General features: G+C 42.1%; 2 protein-coding genes and 1 long non-coding RNA gene across 5 annotated transcripts in view; 2 read left to right on the plus strand and 1 right to left on the minus strand.

The window, feature by feature from the left end:
* PTPN4 (protein tyrosine phosphatase non-receptor type 4) overlaps positions 1-11886 on the plus strand; it is an 86077-nt gene extending 74191 nt beyond the window's left edge. For 2 of the 3 annotated variants that reach the window (XM_079968752.1, XM_079968750.1), the window contains 2 exons: positions 2025-2160; positions 3929-11886. In XM_079968752.1, coding sequence (XP_079824878.1) covers positions 2025-2160; positions 3929-4012 — 220 coding nt within the window. In that variant the 3' untranslated portion in view covers positions 4013-11886. Of the gene's footprint in view, positions 1-2007; positions 2161-3928 lie in introns of all 3 variants that reach the window. The other variant, XM_079968751.1, reaches the window with a different exon arrangement.
* LOC307212477 lies at positions 5-18577 on the minus strand. Its single transcript, XR_013837005.1, has 3 exons — positions 18493-18577; positions 17822-17965; positions 5-110 (listed from the first exon to the last, which is right to left on the minus strand). It is a non-coding gene; the product is annotated as an uncharacterized lncRNA (long non-coding RNA).
* The window catches only part of EPB41L5 (erythrocyte membrane protein band 4.1 like 5), a 56287-nt gene continuing 55018 nt past the window's right edge, over positions 18475-19743 (plus strand). Inside the window, exon 1 of the mRNA XM_079968805.1 lies at positions 18475-18599. The gene's annotated coding sequence lies outside the window, so the exon portion shown is untranslated. The remainder of the gene's footprint in view (positions 18600-19743) is intronic.

A 19743-nucleotide genomic window follows, 5' to 3' on the forward strand; every position in this document is an offset into this window, starting at 1 on the left:
TTAGCTTGTAGGGAAAACTCACTGCGCCTCCCCTCTCAAGATTTCAACCAAAAACCTTATTTCATTTTGTAGCCACCTTCCTTTTCAAATATAGAGCTGAATTCTTGTTTCTGTTAGATTAAAAGAAACAGTTACTTGCTGGGTTCTTTTGACCTTCTGGTTTTGAATGAGAATAGCTTTGCCTAATTGTCTGGAAACATGTTTTCATGCTTCATAAAGCTATGATGTCTTTATGTGCCAGAACTGGATAGGAAACTAATTTAGGAAGCTGTACTAACCATGCATGTGAACTATGAGGCTAAAATAGAAATGGCTAAACTGTCTTAAAGAGGGGTACCTTACTAGTAGTACCGGTAATTGCGCATTGTATTGTTTAATACATGTTGCCAGCAGCATCCATGGCTTCTTTATTCTTCCTTCTGGCCTAATAGCCAGTTCTTCAGTTTCTGTAGCTTTTTCATCTGTACAGCAGCTACAGCAGTTCTGTCCCATGCTGCTGCTGTGCTTCTAAGCTGTTTCTGGTCACCTACAAGTGGTTTTCACTCAGAACAGGTAAATAGGCTAGGGCTCAGTTTCAGGAGCTTCATTAACTAAACATCAGCTGCTGGAGACTGTATAAGTGGGTTCTCCCATTACACTGTAGGTCAAAAGCATAGATACCAGACTAGAATTATTTAATTCTTGTTTGGAGTTCTAACTGTTTTCATATTCAGCTTTGGATTTCAGCGTCATCAGAAGGTCTGAGGTTATCAGTCATGCCTCATTACAAAAATGAAATTTATTGAAATGTATCGATGCCACATTGTCTGGTCCATATTCTTTTGCTCCCCTTCCTATGTGTATGTGGATGGGCTTTGATTTGATAATTCAGTAATAATTGACTGCCATCTAGTTGAGACCTGGCACATAAAGCATCATGGGTGGGATCTACCTAATGAGCCATCAGCGGAATGCAATGGGGCTCCCCCCGCTCCATGCCCCCTGAAATTGGCTCTAGGGTTATTCAGTGAACTCCCAGAACAGCACACACAAGGGGGAAGCTGAATGATTGTACAGACAGAACATTCATTCTAGTGCAATGCTGAATTCCATCTAGTATTCCAAAAGATCTATTCTCTTGCTGAGCTCTGGAGTGGAAATGGGTACAGTCAAACCACTGTTCCTGAACACCTCCGTGATCATACGTTTCGGCTCCCGAACACCAAAAACCCAGAAGGAAGTAAATGCTCTGGTTTTCAAATGATTTTCAGAAGCCGAACGTCCGATGTGGCTTCTGCTTGAGTGCAAGAAGCTCTTGCAACCAATCGGCAGTCGCGCCTTGTTTGTTGAACATTTCGGAAGTTGAACAGTCTTCCAGAATGGATTACATTCAGCAATCAAGGTTTGACTGTATCTGGGCTGATAATCCTGGGAATTATGCCCTATTTTTCTCTTTATCCAGCCATCAGTGTTTGCTACCACAAAAGAAAAAAGTTACATAGAATTCTAAGAGACAAACTAATCACCAAAGGATAATTATGGATGCAGGAGCGCGCCAGAGCTCAGGAAGACCTTGTTACTCAAACCAAGTTGGATGGAGCCAGAAAGAGCAGCTCCTGGCTATTCCTTGAATATTAAGAGATCTTGAATATATACTGTTACTCTGTACATTCTAAGCATGTTGATGGATCACATGGGTTCTAGTAGCATAACACCCAAATAAACTACATAAGTCTGAAGTTAGCATACCTCCACTCTAAAGCACTGCCTTTGAAGCGTTTCCTAACAAGTTCAAACCTAGCTGTTTGCCTATTTGTGTGATGTGGCTGCTTCCCAAAGAACAACAGTTATAAGTACATATATATTATTTCTCATTAAATCTACTATCTTTGTTATGGAAAAAATGTGTTCCTTCAGTGGAAAATGCTGCTGCTGTATATGTCAGCTAACTCAGAAAAGTTTGACTTAGGCCACTTAATTATATATGTCTCCTAAGTGCTTTAAAATATTAAATGTGATAAGAAGCAGTCCTTTTTATTTTACAGTGCTGGGATTGGACGAACAGGAGTTCTTATCACTATGGAAACAGCTATGTGTCTCATTGAGTGCAATCAGCCTGTTTTTCCCTTGGATATTGTGAGAACTATGAGAGATCAAAGGGCCATGATGATCCAAACTCCTGTAAGTTATTGATACATTAGAACAAACTGCTTCCGGTATCACAGATGCCTAACAATGACTTTTAAATAGGTGACACTTAACTGAATTTTAAAGAGAGAACCAATTTACATTTTTAAATAAGTATTGATTTGTATGTAACTTGCAGCATCTGCTTTGTCAAACAGATGTTGTTTGTTGCTGGTAGTGGTAGACAGTTATGAGAGAAAAAGATACAAAACTTTTAGCCATACATATAGCCCCCTTGTATGAGGGAGCAAACAAACCAGGAACTCTTCCATTAATTATAGTTTCTGATGTCATGCATGCTGGGAAGCCGTGGTTAAAGCCATAGTCTGAAGTTGGCCTAATATCCTGGCATTTTCTGAAGCCTATATACCATGGGTTTTTTCCCCATTTTCTCCAAAATGAGAAATTATAGTTAATGTAAGACTTTGTTGATTGCTCGTTCATTTGCGTTCTAAGAGGAGCAAAGGGGCTATGCATGGAGCTAAAACATTCACTTGTATTGGCTTATGCTAGCCTGACCCCAGCCGTTGTGTCTGGTGTCCAACACCTGCTTTCCCCTCCTTCTGTCAAACAACAAAGGAAATGATTAGCAAGGTCAGAGCTGATGCTATTCATCTTCTGTGCACACAGTACAGGAACACCATCTGTGGACTCCAGATGTTTCCTCCCCTCTTCATAGCACACTTCCATGCATGGAGTAGGAAAAATGTACTTGCAAGAATGTTTCTGCTTACATATATCTTTTTCTGGATCAAGGTGCACATATTTGATGCAGAACAAGCAGTTAACCATACGCGAGTTTATTTAGAGATCATGAAATGAAGTGAAGGTTTGCTTTTACGTTCAAGAAGGAAATTAAAACACACATAGGAAAAGTGATTTAGTGTTTTGTTATCACCATCCTAAAACTGAAATCTGAATCTTTCCGTTTCCCCTGTAAATGTTCATACTTCCACATGTTATCCACAAGGTGGCATTGTCCTAGGTTTCATGTTTTAAATGTGAATTTAGATTCACCCTATATATTAGAAATTACGTAGCTATTGTCTTGTGCGAACACAAATTTCTTTTTAGACCTTTGTTCCTCTAGGTGCACTAAAGACTGATTATATGCTAATAAAAACCTGAAAATGTAGCCTATGGATATTATAGAATATAGGATGTTATAGAACCTAGAATTCATATGTATTCTAATGATCAGAGTGAGCAACTTGAACAATATTTAAAGAATATGTCAATGGGAGAAAATCTCAAGGCTGCTACTTAAATATAACTTTCACATTCATTTTTTGTTTTTTGTTTTTAATTTTCAGCCCTTGAAATGTAAGTTTATATATTTGTATATGAAAACTTTTAAACTGTTGTATCAAACAGTGTCACTCAAGTACTGAAGACTTCCATCAGCAAAATGGAGAGAGAAACAGTTTTTAATTTAGCCCCATAGCCCCCCTAAGGTTTTCCAGAGCAGATTTAGGAGGGTTGAGAGGAGAATAAGGGAGATTTTTAACTATTGTTTGCTGATGGATGCCTTACCATCAGGTTCCACAGGGTTGGAGTCGGAGCAAAGCACAGAGGAAAACTAATCCCGCCCCCCCATCCTACCCCCCGAAGCCTCTCCTGCAGCATGCTGGTCACTGGATCCATCCTGTAGTATTTTCAGCACAAAATTCTTCAAGTCTTTTAAGTTTATGCTGATAGTTCATTGTTGGTTTCTCCAGTTTGTTTTTCTGTGACTTATAAATTATTGCACTGTTCTTTCTAGAGTCAATACAGATTCGTTTGTGAGGCTATTTTGAAAGTGTATGAAGAAGAACTTGTTAGACCTTTAACGACTTCGCTGCATTAATAGAAAACAAAAGATACCTTTCAGAAGAATCCATACAAGACACTGGTGTGCCATAACATTACTTGCAAGAAATGGTGTCTGAAAACAATGAAGAAATGAAAAGGACATGGAAAAAACTTCAGCACTATTGCACTTTATGTTGAAACTGAAAATCTCTAAAACACTATGATTTTTCTGTGTTGGAAGACTCTTTCTTCATGCTTTGCTTCGAACAAACCAGACTTAAGGAACTCCATGACTTTCCAGACATCATTGTAGTGCCATACAGTCCCTTTTTGTTTGAACTGCTACAAAAAAAAAAAAAAGGCTTGGAACACTTTTCACTCTTTGGTTGACACCTATGTCTTTTTAAAGCAACAACAATACACACAAAGCCATTTCTTCCAGTGCTAAATTTTGCTGTGTTAAGATCCTTGCTGTTTTGTTTTGTTTTTTATTTTGGTGAGACATTAGCAATATTACTACTACTAGACACACTGCCTACTGAAGCAGCACATTTTGCCCAATGCCGTTCTAAGGATCTAACCTGATTAATAGTGGAAAGCTACATTTTCGTCTAACTCGGCAGTAGCTGCATAAAGGCCCGTTTAACCAGCATCTTATTTAGGGTGGGATAGGAGGGGCATTTATTTTTGACCTGGTAGCTCTGTTTCTCAGCATGTCACAACATTGGTGTGTTTTGTAACATCTGACAACATTACCTAATGGGAATGAATGCATGTGTTTTGTCTTAACCCCTTAAGTGCCTTGAGACTTACAGTGTATGTCTTTAATGACAAGGCACTTGTATTGGCCCTAAAGGGGGAAGTATCATCATTGTAACATTTACTTTAGCAGGTTCACACTTTAAAGCATGGCCCTTGGTGCTTAGAATATGGTACTTAGAATACAATAGGGGGTCACAGAAATACCATTCCTTCTCTTTCTACAAGTACCTGCATGCTACTATGGGTAGCAAGAGCACCCCAGCCTATTAAATAAGTAATAATTGTTTACTGCTATGAAATGAAGTGGGAAATCTGACACATTCCTTTCAACTGGTAAAATATTTGCAACATCAAATGTAAAGCCAGTAAATAGTTTTAGAATTTCTTTCTTTTAGCCTTCCAGTGAGAAAAAAAAGCTTTGTAATTGAGTACGCTATACCTTTTTGATAGTTCTGATAACTGTTTTAAAACTTCAAGGTAAGCTTTCCCCATGACCTGCTTGCCAGTTACATTTCCTGAGTCCACATTTGTGCTTTCTTGAGTCATGTTTGTGCTATACTGTGTTATGACAAGACAAAAGGGGAGGAAAGTGCATAAAATGCCATCAGCTTGTTCCCAAAACATTTATGCTTTCCATATGTTCTTTGGGATCTCTGTGTTCTTTTGTGCTTTTTTATTTGTGTGCCTCTTTTTTTGAGGTCATTAGCATGTATGCAGTTGGAGGCACTTAATTGATACAGAATCTGAACTCATTCTAGGGTCATGTAAAGGTTTTTGTCTCCTTTTTATTAAAGAAGAAGAAGAAGATCCGAGACAGTTTCTTGCACAATATGCATTTAGGATTCAGTTGTTTATTTATGAAAACCTACGCTGCCCTGTATTAAAAAGGTTTGAATAATTACTGATTTTTTTAAAAAGCAGAATATGCAGACTATAGATGACAATATGAGGTTTGCCTTTTCTTTAAAAAAAAATTATCTATATGTACTGGGAGGGGCTGCAAATCTGCTGTATAAAGTTTGTACCCAATGCCCTGAAATTGGTGGTGCAAAGTTGTAGCAGCTCTTCATCATGATACCAAATGAAAGAGAACCTTTATTTTTTTCAAAAAAGCAAAACCTCATCTGCTGGCCTGTTTGTTTATTTTCAAAGCAAATCCAGTAGTCTCCATTTCTGGTTTTGAAATTATTGCATTATTATCCTTTTAATATAACTTCTTGAGTCAGTGTAGAGATGAATGCTAGTGTCAATTCCTTTCATCCAAACTGTAGTTTCAGTAGGATGAGGTGTAATGGGTTTCTTAAAACAGACACACACACACACACACACACACACACACACACCTCAGTCTCTAACTGAGCATTTGTCCAGGGTGTAGGAATACACTTTTGTCTGCTCTCACAAATTGGAATGAGTGCTTGATAAACTGCTACTTTTGACAGCTCTGAAACTGAAGCGGGATAGTGGATTCAAATGTTCTATTGATATTCAAATGTTCAATTGATAATTGAAGGATCCAGTGGCTTTTAATAGTTTGTTTCTGTTCAACACAAAATGAAAGGCTGAAATGCATTTTTAAATTATGCTTCAGACAGTTTCAGATTACCCAGCACAATGTGAGTAACTGCTAACAATATTGCATTGCACTCTAAACCATCCTTAGATGTTAGTGCAAGCAATGTAAAATCCTTTTTATAGAAAGCCTCCAGTAGTTCTACCAACCAGTCAGGTGGCAAATAGGAATATAAATAATGCTATATACTGCATATTCATATTCTGTTTTGAACCGCTTACTTCAAAAATGGTTTAATACCTAGAGAAGGCTTTCCTGATTTTAATTTGGAAATTGTTCTGTGCCATAGTGTTGGTTATTTGCAGGACTAATTTAAGCATTTGTAACACATTAAAGTAAATACTAAATTACTGCATCCATTCTAGTGAAACATATGTTACTATTGCCAACATATGTTACTGTTGCCAACATATAAATGAAAACAGCATTGCCCATTTTATAAACTTATACAAGGGAAATTACTAGAGAGTTGTATATCATTGATATTTTAAATACGCTGATTTTCTTATGTGAGGTTGCCAAAGCAATTTGAATCCATGAGAAACATTTATACCACAATGTATAGTTTTGTTGGCATATATTTTTGGTACTTAGGATGTTGATCTGACATATAGGCAGAAACATTAGCTGCCTTCAGGCCTCCATCTCCCCTGATATAAGCTGATTTAGAGCTTGCTGGTTAGTGGCAATGAAGAAATATGGAAAGAGATTAGTTTGGTAGGGTAAGCAGCAGATAAACAAGCCACAGGAATTTCCCTCAAATGCACACATAGTAAAGAAAGGATAACAAATTAAATCATTAACATGCCATAAAAGTGGATCTTCACAACATGCATCTTCCCATAGTGGTATAAATAGCCTTTTACAAGTATTTTTATATGGCCTAAAAGTTAATACTGTTCATTGCTTTGCATTGGGTTATGAAGATCTGTATCAAGCTAAAAAGAAAAGGGAAAAAAATATTTTTTGTATGTTTTTTCATTCTGTACAAAACATGAATGTATGTTTCAGGAATAATGACATATAAAATGATGGGTGTTATGGATGTTGGATTTTATGAATAATTATTTTCTTACTATTTGCTAAAAAAAAGATGGGAGAGAAAAGAATCATATGTAACACTTCCTGTTGTTGTTGTTGTCGTTGTTGTTGTTTTAATTCAGGTTGTTTTAATTGTAAATAAGAACCATAGGGAAATGGTTTAGTGCCAATGTATGTTTCCGATGTATGTTTTTTGTGTTTTTGTTTTTTATCTTAAGGACTGAAAACTATGATTATTTAAAGTACTTTTGAAGGTTTCTAATGCAGAAATCTAGGACTCTTGAGAGACTTCTTAAAATTGCTTTTTTGCCTTTTTAGGTGTGTGGCTTTTGGTGTGGTAGAGTATACCTTGGAGAAAGTTAAATATTAAGTACCCTCAGTGTCAGTCATTCTCTGAGCAGCATGACTTTAAGTGTGCCAGCTAATCATGCCACTTAGAGCGTAGTCCCTCCAAATCATTGGAGTAGACATCCACTTCCAGTGCTGCAGTAATGTCCCTGTGTTAACATAAGAACAGGATTCCTGGTTGTCCCTTAGTGGTTTTCCTATACATCATCATACATGCATCATTTGAAACCAAGATCAGCATAAGGCCACAAATTAAGTCTAAAATATAAGACATCTTCACTGATGTAATAAAGCCTATCATATTAATACATTGTAATCCAGGCTATTAACATACTAGAAAAATAATATCTTATAGGGTAGCAGTATCCCACAGCTCCCAATTTAGAAATGCTGTCCTATCACAGAAAGCACAAAATGCAAGTGCAGAGAGCTGGGGAGAGGTTTTTAATGGAAGTATAGTATGGCTTGCACCTTGCCACAAGCGATGTGCAGATTTAGGTTTGTTGCATCTGTGGAAGGTTGAAAAGCAGCAGAAATGCTTCAGTTGCAGCTGTGCATGAAGGCCCAGAAGAAGGAAATGTCGTATTGTAGAATCTCAGCAGTTTTTTCCATCTGATGGAGCAGAACTCTATTATTTTGGGGGGAAGAGTCTGCTTGATAGGGGGCAGAATTACTAGAGTGTAACTAAGAATAGGCAGTGCGTGGTTGGCAATGAATGGTTACCCAAGCTCCTGAAAGTCTTAGGAGTTCTTGCCATATACTGTATCTTGCAGGTGCTGTTCCTCAGTCTTTGACTTGGCTGTTGGAAAGCAGTGGAGACACCTGGTACCACCTGCACTTTTTAAATTTCTGGCCTTAAACTTGCCTGTACAGTTAGATTCACAGATCACTTAGATCAGCATATGCTGTGCAAGAGAAAGTTCAGCATATTTTCTCCTATTTTTATGTCCCAGCATGTAACAAAATACAGACTGAATCCATGGCATTGTAAATATTCATGCGCAGAGAGAGGGGGAGGAAGCAGCCCGAGAAAGCAGCTTGGGATGTGCAGGGGAATTGCTCATTGCACTGGTTATTAAAATAAGCCTCTGGATGTTATCCACAAGGCTCTTGGGGTGTTGAAATGAAGTTGTATGTTGACCAGAGGGTTCAATGAATTGTGTCTCCTTCCCTTTTTGCAGTGCAACTGTAAGCAGTTGATATTCTTCACTGCAGTCCTTGTTGGGCTGAGAAGCTGATTAGGGTGCGGGGGGGGGAATAGCTTCAACCAAGTGAAGTAACAGATGCCTTATATGAATACAGTGGCTTGGATCCAAAGGCATTCTTGTGCAAGTGGCAAGCACTTGACCACAATTTCTGCTGATTTTCCTCCTACTCCTACAGACCCTGTACCACATCACTTGCCATGCTAGAAGGTCCCTTGACCCTCAGGAGTATAATTTGGAGGCTTTGGTGAAGAGGAATGGTGGGAAAGCCCATATCTTTGGATGCAAGCTGATAATTAAAAGTCTTGTAACTTACAATCTGGGAATCATCTTAAATTATGTGTCCTAGATTTCCTGCAGATATCCCTTGGGTCTCTTGTAGTAGCTTGTGTGTATGTGTGTGCATGCATGCTCTTCCTAATTTTAATACCCAGCTGCCATGTAGAAACAAACACAAGCCTTTGTTTCCATTATTATGCAACACTAACTTTCAGTTTGCACTATTACCACTTGCAATGGAGGAAAGGAATTTTGGGTACAGATGTTAAATTGTAACCAACAAGTTCATTGTATAACAAAGCAGTATATTGATTTGTTAAAATTGCAGAGCCAAGTATGGCAATACTGGAAGTGACGTACAGGAAAATCAATATGTTCGCTTTGATTTAGTCAATGCCGCCAGATTAGAAGAAATACAAACCAAAGTTAAAATGGTTGCTTCTCAGTCTTCGGAATGGTATAGTAAAAAGATTAGGAGAAAGTCTTCTTTGCCTATCCAGAACTTTGAATGCTTAACTTTAACAACCCATAGGCTTTCACATCAGTTGCAATCTGTGTTTTTAAGAAAGTTTAGAAAGTATGTGCTTTCAATCATTGGAGGGCAAGTGGTGAAATTGTATTGCCTTTAAACTAGAGGTGACTAATCTGTTGCCCTCCAAGATGATGTTGGGACTCTTAATTCCCAACAGCCTCGGCTAGTGTGGCCAGTTGTCAGAAATGATGAGTGTTGTAATTCAGCAACTTCTGAAGGGGAACAGGTTAGCCACCCTGCCTCAAACCCAATGTTTTGGCCTATGAGAGATTTGAAGACCACTATGTTAACGCTTTGGAAATGGCTCTTTGGAAACAATGTTAGTACTATGGAAATGAAGAGACCTTGATGGACATTATTTGGTGGAATTACTTGATATTTAACACATTTTAAAATACTTACTTTTTGCCTAAATTTCTTGAATTTCAAATAGTAGCACTTTATCTAATGCTTTACTACTGACAGAAGTTTTGGAGAAAATAAAATTTGCTACCAGGTTGGAGAGAGAGATACTTAATTGTTTCCTGTGCAGAGTTGATTGGGATTGTTCCTCGTGTGAATTTGTTTTATCGGTGCGCTACGCTTCTGACCTGTTTTCATCTGTTTTAAAATGCATTCTAGTAAGCTAAACACTGTGTACACTACCACACAGCATACGGACCTTAAATATCAAGGCCTGAGTACCATTCTGTAGTTCTCGTATAGCATCCTGTTTTGTGGTATTATAGCAGTGCAACTGTTTATAAACATATTTCTGGTTTAGGTTTTAAAACCCTAATCATCATCATAATTATACTAAAAGTAACCCCCACAATGTAGCTGCTTACAAGTTCTGATTGTTTTTTTCTCAGTGGATTTCATTTAATTTAGTAGTTTACTGTGCCTAGGGTCTCCTGGGTTGGGCAGAGAGTTTTTCTATGTGCTGCTTCTTGGCTCCATCCTTGTTGCTTCCAGACTTTAAAGACCTTTGGGAGTAACCTCTGAGGAAGAATAGGGAGTTGTGGTTAGGGGGAACATCAGTGCATACTTGGAAGTACTTCTGTGTATCCAGGGAGCTCTCTGAATCCTGGCTTATATATTTATAGCTGCTTAGCATTACTAATATTTGCATAAAACTCTGGAAACCGGGGGTGGGGGTGGGGGTGGGTATTTAAGTTGTAAATTATAAAGAATAGATAATGCACAAAAATAGTTTTTAAAGGGAAAAAGTTGCAATTCCTTATACACAAAGGCTATAATATGGTTGGAGCAGTTAAAACAATTGGCACTAAGTTCCTTTGTATTCCTCTATAGGTGTATGTCCACAAACTTCCCGGTGCAATTTGAAGGGGCTGGGCTTCAAATTTAACATGAATTTATATGGCTCTGGTCGTCCTAGCAAATACTAAAAAGAAAAAGAAAAACGTGATTTGTCTAGTTTCCCCACCCCCCCTTTCCTGTCACAGGTGCTATAGTATATGTGTAAATGTAAACCTAATACTGTGTCTCGATCATAATCCACAATCCTTTTGGGTGCCCAAATTAATTTATTTTTGTTGCTAGGGGTAATGAATTTGCATCCCCCCCCCCGTGACTTTGCATTGTCCAATTCAGTTGGGTGTTTCACTGCCCAGTGAGCTGGCTTTGAGCATCTCAGTAGGTCATCTCTAATATAATTGTGCATCTTCTGTTTACTACACAAGTTTATCTGATATAAATAGATTTGTCTTTTGAATTTATGTGTTTATTTTATTTTTAAGGAAAAAAAACACTATTTAGCTAAGAACCTCTATGCTAAGCAGCAGGAAATGTGCTCCATTGAAAATGACATGCACTTGAATTTGGTCAACACTGGACAATGAAAAGAATTCAGCATTCATCACTGCAGCTACTGTATGCTTTAAAAGGGCCTTATGTATCTTGCCTGCATTGGGGTAAAATGAGAGTTCTTGCCATTAATAAAGTACACTAATGTTCTACATACTATACCAGCAGCTCCCCAGAAATAAGAGAAATATAACATTTAACAAATCTTGTTTTTAGTCTTAAGAGCAACTTCATTATGTGAAATATATGCTGTTATACATATTTTGTGGATATATTTAATTTTGATTGACAAATAGTTGTCTAGGTACAAACTTGAAGAAAAAAACATAGTTTACTTGTGGATCTTAATTGTTTAATTGCAAAATAAAGATGTGCTTTAGTAATTTAAAGTTTGGATATTTTTTTTATTACTTAAAGTTGCTAGGTATTCTGCAGTACTGATAATTATCAGTGGGTTTTTTGATCTTGGTCTTTGGACAGATTTTTTTTGCACGCAAACAGCAAAGGAATTGCTGCTTCATTTGGTTGTAAACTTATAGTATATGGAAATTCAGTGATACTTAAGTATTGTTGATCCCATTGTGAACATGCTGCCCTTACCAGAGTTAATACTAGAGGTGATCTAACCTTGGGGCTAGTGTGTGTGTGTGCGCGCGTGTGTGTGTGCGCGCGCGCACACACACACACACACACACACACACCTCAGTAGTGATAGAAGAGTCTCCTGTATAACATGCTACTGCTGACCACTTTGCTGTTTGATCATGCACAGTTATCCTAATGAGGAATAGTAATACTAGTTTGGCATATCACAGATAAAGACAGAATTAAGTTGAAAATAGTGAAAAGCCAAGGCTATGTTAACAATGAGTTTATTCTGTTTTGGAAACTCTTAATGTGTTTGCTTGTTTGCATTTATTTTCCATCCCCAAGCTCAAGGTGGCGTACGTCCCTCCCTCTCATTTAATCCCCACAACAACTCTCTGAGTTAGGTTAGGCTGAGAGGCAGTGACTGGCCAAGATCACCCAGTGAGCTTCATGGCTGAGTGGGAATTCGAATACTAACCACTATACTATACTGGCATTAACTATAGAGAAATATCAGAAGACCACAGCAGGGTTAAATTCCCTTCCACCCATGCCGTGTTTCTATTCATGTGTGATGATGAGGGCATACTGGCTACTATAATTAAAAATCAGCTAGACAAGGCCAAACAATGTGACAAATCAGTTTCTCTACCTTTTGGTTCCATTTGCCTTCTACAAATCACAGGTTTCTGCTTCTTCAGGATAACTGGGGAAATATTTGAGCAGGGGATGGAAGACTACAATGCTCCATTGCCTTACTTGGTGAATCATGTGTAATTTGCCAATTATTTTTATCTTAATATTTCAAGAAAAAATCTCACATCTCTTACCCTATTTTATATACAGTGGTACCTCGGGTTAAGTCCTTAATTCGTTCCGGAGGTCTGTTCTTAACCTGAAACTGTTCTTAACCTGAAGCACCACTTTAGCTAATGGGGCCTCCTGCCACCGCCACGCCGCCGGAGCACAATTTCTGTTCCCATCCTGAAGCAAAGTTCTTAACCCGAGGTACTATTTCTGGGTTGGTGGAGTCTGTAACCTGAAGCGTATGTAACCTGAAGCGTATGTAACCAGAGGTACCACTGTATATATATTTTGCCACATCTTCATTCTGTATCCCTTCTCAGTAGAAATAGGTTCCGTGCAATCTAGTCCTGAAATTGTTTCAAACAGTTCTTCCAGGTATTCTGCTAAATTGGTATAATCAACCTTTTAATACCTTATCTTTACCCCTATATTTCTCTTTTGTCATCCAGTTCTTCAATTATTTCTTGTATTTTATCTTTTTTCCCTTCATTTCTTCCTACAAGTCTTCAGACTGACACTTTCACCTTAGTTACATGTTGATCAAATACTTTAAAAATATTCTTGCATTGTGTTTACAGTGTGTAGAACTAGTGCAGATTTGACCTTGATCTCACAGTGCCCAGCCAGATGCCCACAAAAACCTGCAAGCCGGACATGAGTGCAGCAGCCCACCTGTGCACCTGGTGCAACTGGACTTCTCCGCAATCCTTCCCCTCCGCAGGGAGGTGGGACCGATTCGGATGGTCCGCCCCCACCACTTAATGGATCCAATTGGCTTCCAGAGAGTGGTAGGGGATGCTTTATCCCAAGTTGATGGCCTTTCAGCTGATTCCCTGGTGGCACGCTGGAATGCGGAGTTAACCAGGGCTATTGACTGTCTGGCTCCGAAGCGCCCTCTCCGATTGCATGGAGCCCGGACAGCCCCGTGGTTTTCCCCGGAGCTGAGGGTGATGAAACAATCGTTGAGACGGCTAGAGCGCCGGTGGCGGAAAACTCATTCTGAATCAGACCGGACACGGGTTAGAGCTCAACGTCGAGCCTACCAAGTGGCAATGGCGACGGCGAAGAGGGCCTTCTTCGCCGCCTCCATTGCATCTGCAGAAAACAGCAGCAGGAGACTTTTTCAGGTGGTTCGCAGTTTATCGGAACCACCTGTACCACCGGGGCCTGGTAGGGACCCCAAGATCTCCTGCAATGCTTTTGCAAAGTTTTTTGCAGATAAAATCGCTCAGATTCAGAAGGAGGTAGACTCCACAGTGGGAGCAGGGCCAGGGCGGGAGAGTGCTAGAGTTCTGTCTGGTCCTGTTATATGGGATCAATTCCAATCTGTTACCTCCGAGGATGTGGACAGGCTGCTTGGACGAGTGAAACCGACCACCTGTCTCCTTGATCCTTGCCCATCCTGGCTGATAAAAGCGAGCCGGGAAGGGCTGGGCGATGGGCTTTGCGGGGTGGTGAATGCTTCCCTCTGTGAGGGAGCCTTCCCAGACCCGCTGAAAGAGGCGGTCATTAAACCGCTTCTTAAAAAAACATCTTTAGACCCGGCCAATTTGGCCAACTATCGCCCAGTCTCAAATCTGCCATTCTTGGGCAAGGTGATTGAGCGGGTGGTTGCTGAACAACTCCAAGCACGCCTGGAGGAAACGGACCATTTGGATCCCTTCCAATCGGGATTCAGGCCTCACCATGGGACTGAAACTGCCTTGGTCGCGCTGGTTGATTATCTCCGGCGGGCTAGGGACAAAGGTGAGAGCTGTTTCCTAGTTCTGCTGGATCTCTCAGCGGCCTTTGACACCATCGACCATAACATCCTTCTGGACCGTCTAGAGGGGTTGGGAGCTGGGGGCACTGTTATACAGTGGTTTCGCTCCTTCCTCCTGGGCCGTGTTCAGAAAGTGGTGGGGGGGGGATGAGTGTTCAGACCCTTGGGCCCTCACTTGTGGGGTACCTCAGGGTTCCGTCCTCTCCCCCATGCTTTTTAACATCTATATGAAGCCGCTGGGAGAGATCATCAGGGGGTTTGGACTGGGTGTTCATCAGTATGCAGATGACACCCAGCTCTACCTCTCCTTTAAATCAGAACCAGTGAAGGCGGTGAAGGTCCTGTGTGAGTGCCTGGAGGCGGTTGGAGGTTGGATGGCGGCTAACAGATTGAGGTTGAATCCTGACAAGACACAAGTACTGTTTTTGGGGGACAGGAGGCGGGCAGGTGTGGAGGATTCCCTGGTCCTGAATGGGGTAACTGTGCCCCTGAAGGACCAGGTGCGCAGCCTGGGAGTCATTTTGGACTCACAGCTGTCCATGGAGGCGCAGGTTAACTCTGTGTCCAGGGCAGCTGTCTACCAGCTCCACCTGGTACGCAGGCTAAGACCCTACCTCCCCGCGGACTGTCTCGCCAGAGTGGTGCATGCTCTGGTTATCTCACGCTTGGACTACTGCAACGCGCTCTACGTGGGGCTACCTTTGAAGGTGACCCGGAAACTGCAATTAATCCAGAATGCGGCAGCTAGACTGGTGACTGGGAGTGGCCGCCGGGACCACATAACACCGGTTCTGAGAGATCTGCACTGGCTCCCAGTACGTTTCCGAGCACGATTCAAAGTGTTGGTGCTGACCTTTAAAGCCCTAAACGGCCTCGGTCCTGTATACCTGAAGGAGCATCTCCACCCCCATCGTTCAGCCCGGACACTGAGATCCAGCGCCGAGGGCCTTCTGGCGGTTCCCTCATTGCGAGAAGTGAGGCTACAGGGAACCAGACAGAGGGCCTTCTCGGTAGTGGCACCCGCCCTGTGGAACGCCCTCCCATCAGATGTCAAAGAGATAAAGAATTACCTGACATTCAGAAGACATCTTAAGGCAGCCCTGTTCAGGGAAGTTTTTAATATGTAATGCTGTACTGTTTTTAACACTGATTGGGAGCCGCCCAGAGTGGCTGGGGAAACTCAGCCAGATGGGCGGGGTATAAATAATAAATTATTATTATTATTATTATTACTGTGATTTCCAGCAATTGGTATTCACAGGTACTATGCCTCTGACAATGGAAGCAGAACACGGTCACCTACTTGCTACTGATAGTGTTGTTTTCCACAAATCTGTCTAATCCAGTTTTAAGGCCAAGTTGGTAGCTATGACTGCCTCGTATGGGAGCAAGTTCCATATTTTAAACTATGCAACTAATTCAGCTCCATTCAGATGTCCACTAGTTCTAGTGTTAGGGAGAGGAGAAAAACTTCTCTTTATCCAATTTATCCATGGCGTGCATAATTTTATAAACTTCTATCATGTCACTACTTTATTCCCACTGCAATCCTAACACTGCAGGGGAAGGCTGGTGCACAGCCAAGGTAGGCAGGTGTCTGTTCAGAGATGTAAAAGATTTTGCCATGCCTCTTGGGCAGCCCAAAAGACCTCCACATGTATTAATGAGAGAAATTTAATTATACCTGCCCTTTAAGTCTCAGGTAAAGGGCACAGGTGATTAGTTTGGACTTCAGGCTCTGTATCACTGAGAAAAAGGAAAGTTCCAGAAATGCTGACATGCATACGACTTTCCCTACAGCATAAGGCACACTGTGCTGCCTTGCTTACCTTCAAATGGTTTAATTGAATGTTAGGCTGAACACACCTTTTTGGCTGGTATCTGCTAACACAAGAAGCAACATTACTATTTGCTGAAAATTGCCTTTGGATTTGGGTAGTAGGTGTATGGAACTGGTGCATGTATTTGGCATGCGTGAGGGTCTTCTACACCATATATGGCAGCGAACCCACTTTTACCAATGAATGTACATTCAAAAAAGTGAGGTGGGGCCAATCCTAAATCTCTGAGTGATCAGGGATGGAGAGCCTGGGGGTTCTCCAGCTGAAATAGTGAGTATGCCCCTACTTTTCTAGGTTGCTTCCAAAGAACTTGTTTGTTGAACATCCTAATTTGTTTGCAGGGAGCTTGTAAGACACGTGTTTTATCAGGTGCCGGGCTGTTATACAGTGCCATGTCAAGCAATTGTCCTGCGGACTTTCCTGTCATTCATCACAGAAGCCTGGGTTTTTGTGGAAGTGGGTTTGTTGCACAATAGCACCAAAGTGACCCTCCATGGACAACCTGAATTTGCCAGTACAGTGGTACCTCGGGTTACATACGCTTCAGGTTACATACGCTTCAGGTTACAGACTCCGCTAACCCAGAAATAGTGCTTCAGGTTAAGAATTTTGCTTCAGGATGAGAACAGAAATCATGCACCGGCGGCGTGGCAGCAGCAGCAGGAGGCCCCATTAGCTAAAGTGGTGCTTCAGGTTAAGAACAGTTTCAGGTTAAGTACAGACCTCCAGAACGAATTAAGTTCTTAACCTGAGGTACCACTGTATACAAATGAATCGTAGCAGCAAAACAGAGAATGTTTGGAAGTGCTCCTAATAAATTTTGCTTAATATGGGTTCATTGCCCCTTAACATTGTCGTTATGGTATCATATATAGCTGGGTGGGTGTGAATGTGGTAATCCTATGCACATCTACCTGTGGGAGAGTAAGCCCCCTTGAACCGCACGTTTACTTCTAAGTAAATAGGCATAGGATTGTGCTGTAAATATTTTTTGATCACATATGCTGGGGCAAGGAATTTCTGGGCTAAGAGACTGTTGCTTCCTCAACCTAATTCTATGTGATTTAGGGACCCTAGGGAGGCGAAGGGGGGCACGGGATGGGCCTTAAGCAAATGGAAGGAGCCCTCTGCCAGCTATGAGGTCAGGCTTCTGGCAAAAGGGATCTGTCCCCCCTCCTCCCAGTTCTTCACCCGCAGCGGCTGCTGGACGAGGGGCGGGAAGAGGAGGGATGGCCCTGCCTACCTACCACCAGGATGCACCGCCACGGATTATCCGCCAGGGAAGGCAGTCTTCCATGCATGCAATATATGCGTCTTTACCTGCGTTTTTTGCACGATGTATTCGAGATGCACCGCGTTGGGCCGCGTTTCCCACTTGTTCGTGTTATCCTGGGCGCACTGCTTAGCATTTTAATATAAATCGTCGGCTGCGAGAGCTGACTCGGACAGTGTTGCTTCTTCCTGCTGATTTAAAGTAGAATATAATAGCGATCGGGTCTTGCAAGGGAATATTTAACCCCGGACTTTTTCAACTCGCCTCCCCAATTAATTGATTGATTGAATTTATATACCGCCCTATATCCAGAGGTCTCAGGGCGGTTCACAGAACACGGGTTTAGCCCCCCTATACCTGGTAACAGTAGGGCTGCATCTCCAATATAAGCAAGGGAGGTGCTTTCCCCCTATGGGTAAAATATCGAGACCTGTTCGGAGCCGGCAGAGTGTCTTAAACAAACAAATGCATTTGGATTTTTAAAAATGTGACCGGGGGGCGGGTTCGTGTGATGCAGCCAGGCTGCCTCGTGCTTTCAGGAAACGAGAGGTGGTTGTTGACCTGTTTGTTTCGTTGCTGCCTTTCCCTTCTCTCTCCCTCTCTCGCGGCGGGAGCTGGGAGAGGAGGAGGCCCGAGCAAGGGAGGGGAGGGAAAAAAGAAACACAGGGCGAGGTGGAGGAGGAGGAGGAGGAGGAAAGAGGCGGCTCCTTGGCCTTACTCAGCGGCCATTTGCCTCCGCCCCTCGTCGCTTAGCCGGGAGTCCTTCCCTTCGGAGGCGACGCGCCGGTCGGGAAAAAGCGCAGGAGAAGAAGAAGAGGGAGGCTGGTAGGTGGCTTTGGGCGTCTGGGTCTCGCGGAGGCTGTCGACCGTTTTTTGGAGGGGAAAGGCGGGAAAATAATGTCCGGGTTGGAGGGGGGCCGGGGGGGGGAAATGTGCGCTGAGAAGGTGCGTCTCTCTCTCTCTCTCCTCCCTGTTGCGTCTCGCCTGTTGCTTGCCTGGCGCTTTCCGAAATCTCTCTTTATTTAAAAGCAACATCCAGCCCTCTCTCTTTCTCTCAGGGTCTCGTTGCCCCCAAGCGACGCCTCGTACTTCCCAGGCGTTCCCGTGGCTCTCCAGCCTTTAGCGCCCGCCCCATAAGTAGGCTATGCCTTTCCGAGTGTGGGGCGACGACGACCGCCCGCCTTGCTGACGCTGCCATGCCTTTTCCCAGCCCCTCCGTCCTCACCTTTCCCCTCCCTCCCGTCCATCCGCCTCCCCCGGCCAGTTGTAAGTTTCTGCGACCTAATTATCACAGCCATAGGAAGCGACGACAAAAAGGGGGGGGGGTGGCGGGCGTCAAATCCCGACAAAGGGGGGATTAAGGATGGGTTGAAATGGGAGGCGGGGGCAGAAATCTGTCAGGAAGGGTTAAAAAGTGACCTTTTTCATGGACTGGCTTCCTGTTTACCTTTCCCTGTGTCTTAACTCCCCTATAATCAAGCGCTGTGTTTTCATCGGCTGCGTGTTTAGGTATCTCATCTGAGTTTTGACGTTGCCCTTAAGCTTCCTACCTTTGTTCCCTTCATGTTGTTTGGGAGTGATACTTTAGTTTACTCCCCCCCCCCCCGACAACGCTACCATCCTTAATATAAGGGGTGTATTAATCCCTGTGTATTCCCCCCATCCACCCAATTTCCATTAGTGCATAGCAACCATACTCATTTGCTTCATATTCCCCATCTTTTAACTGTGGAGGGGAATAATGGAAGATGTTTCATCACCTTAATGTCTAAACCAAGAGGTGTCATTAGTTCAATCCCAGCTCTGTGAGACCTGAAAGCATTTATTTCCTTGAATGGACGTGGATGTAGTTAGTTATGATGGAAAGGTACTCTGTACTTTCTTGGGCATTATTTTATTCACATGGTCCCATATCTGTTTCCTTTCTGGTGTCAGGATGCTATGGCCTTATTCTGAATGTGTGGTCCTC

This window comes from Podarcis cretensis (assembly GCF_951804945.1).
Source record: "Podarcis cretensis genome assembly, chromosome: 1".
Classification (NCBI taxonomy): Eukaryota; Metazoa; Chordata; class Lepidosauria; order Squamata; family Lacertidae; genus Podarcis; species Podarcis cretensis.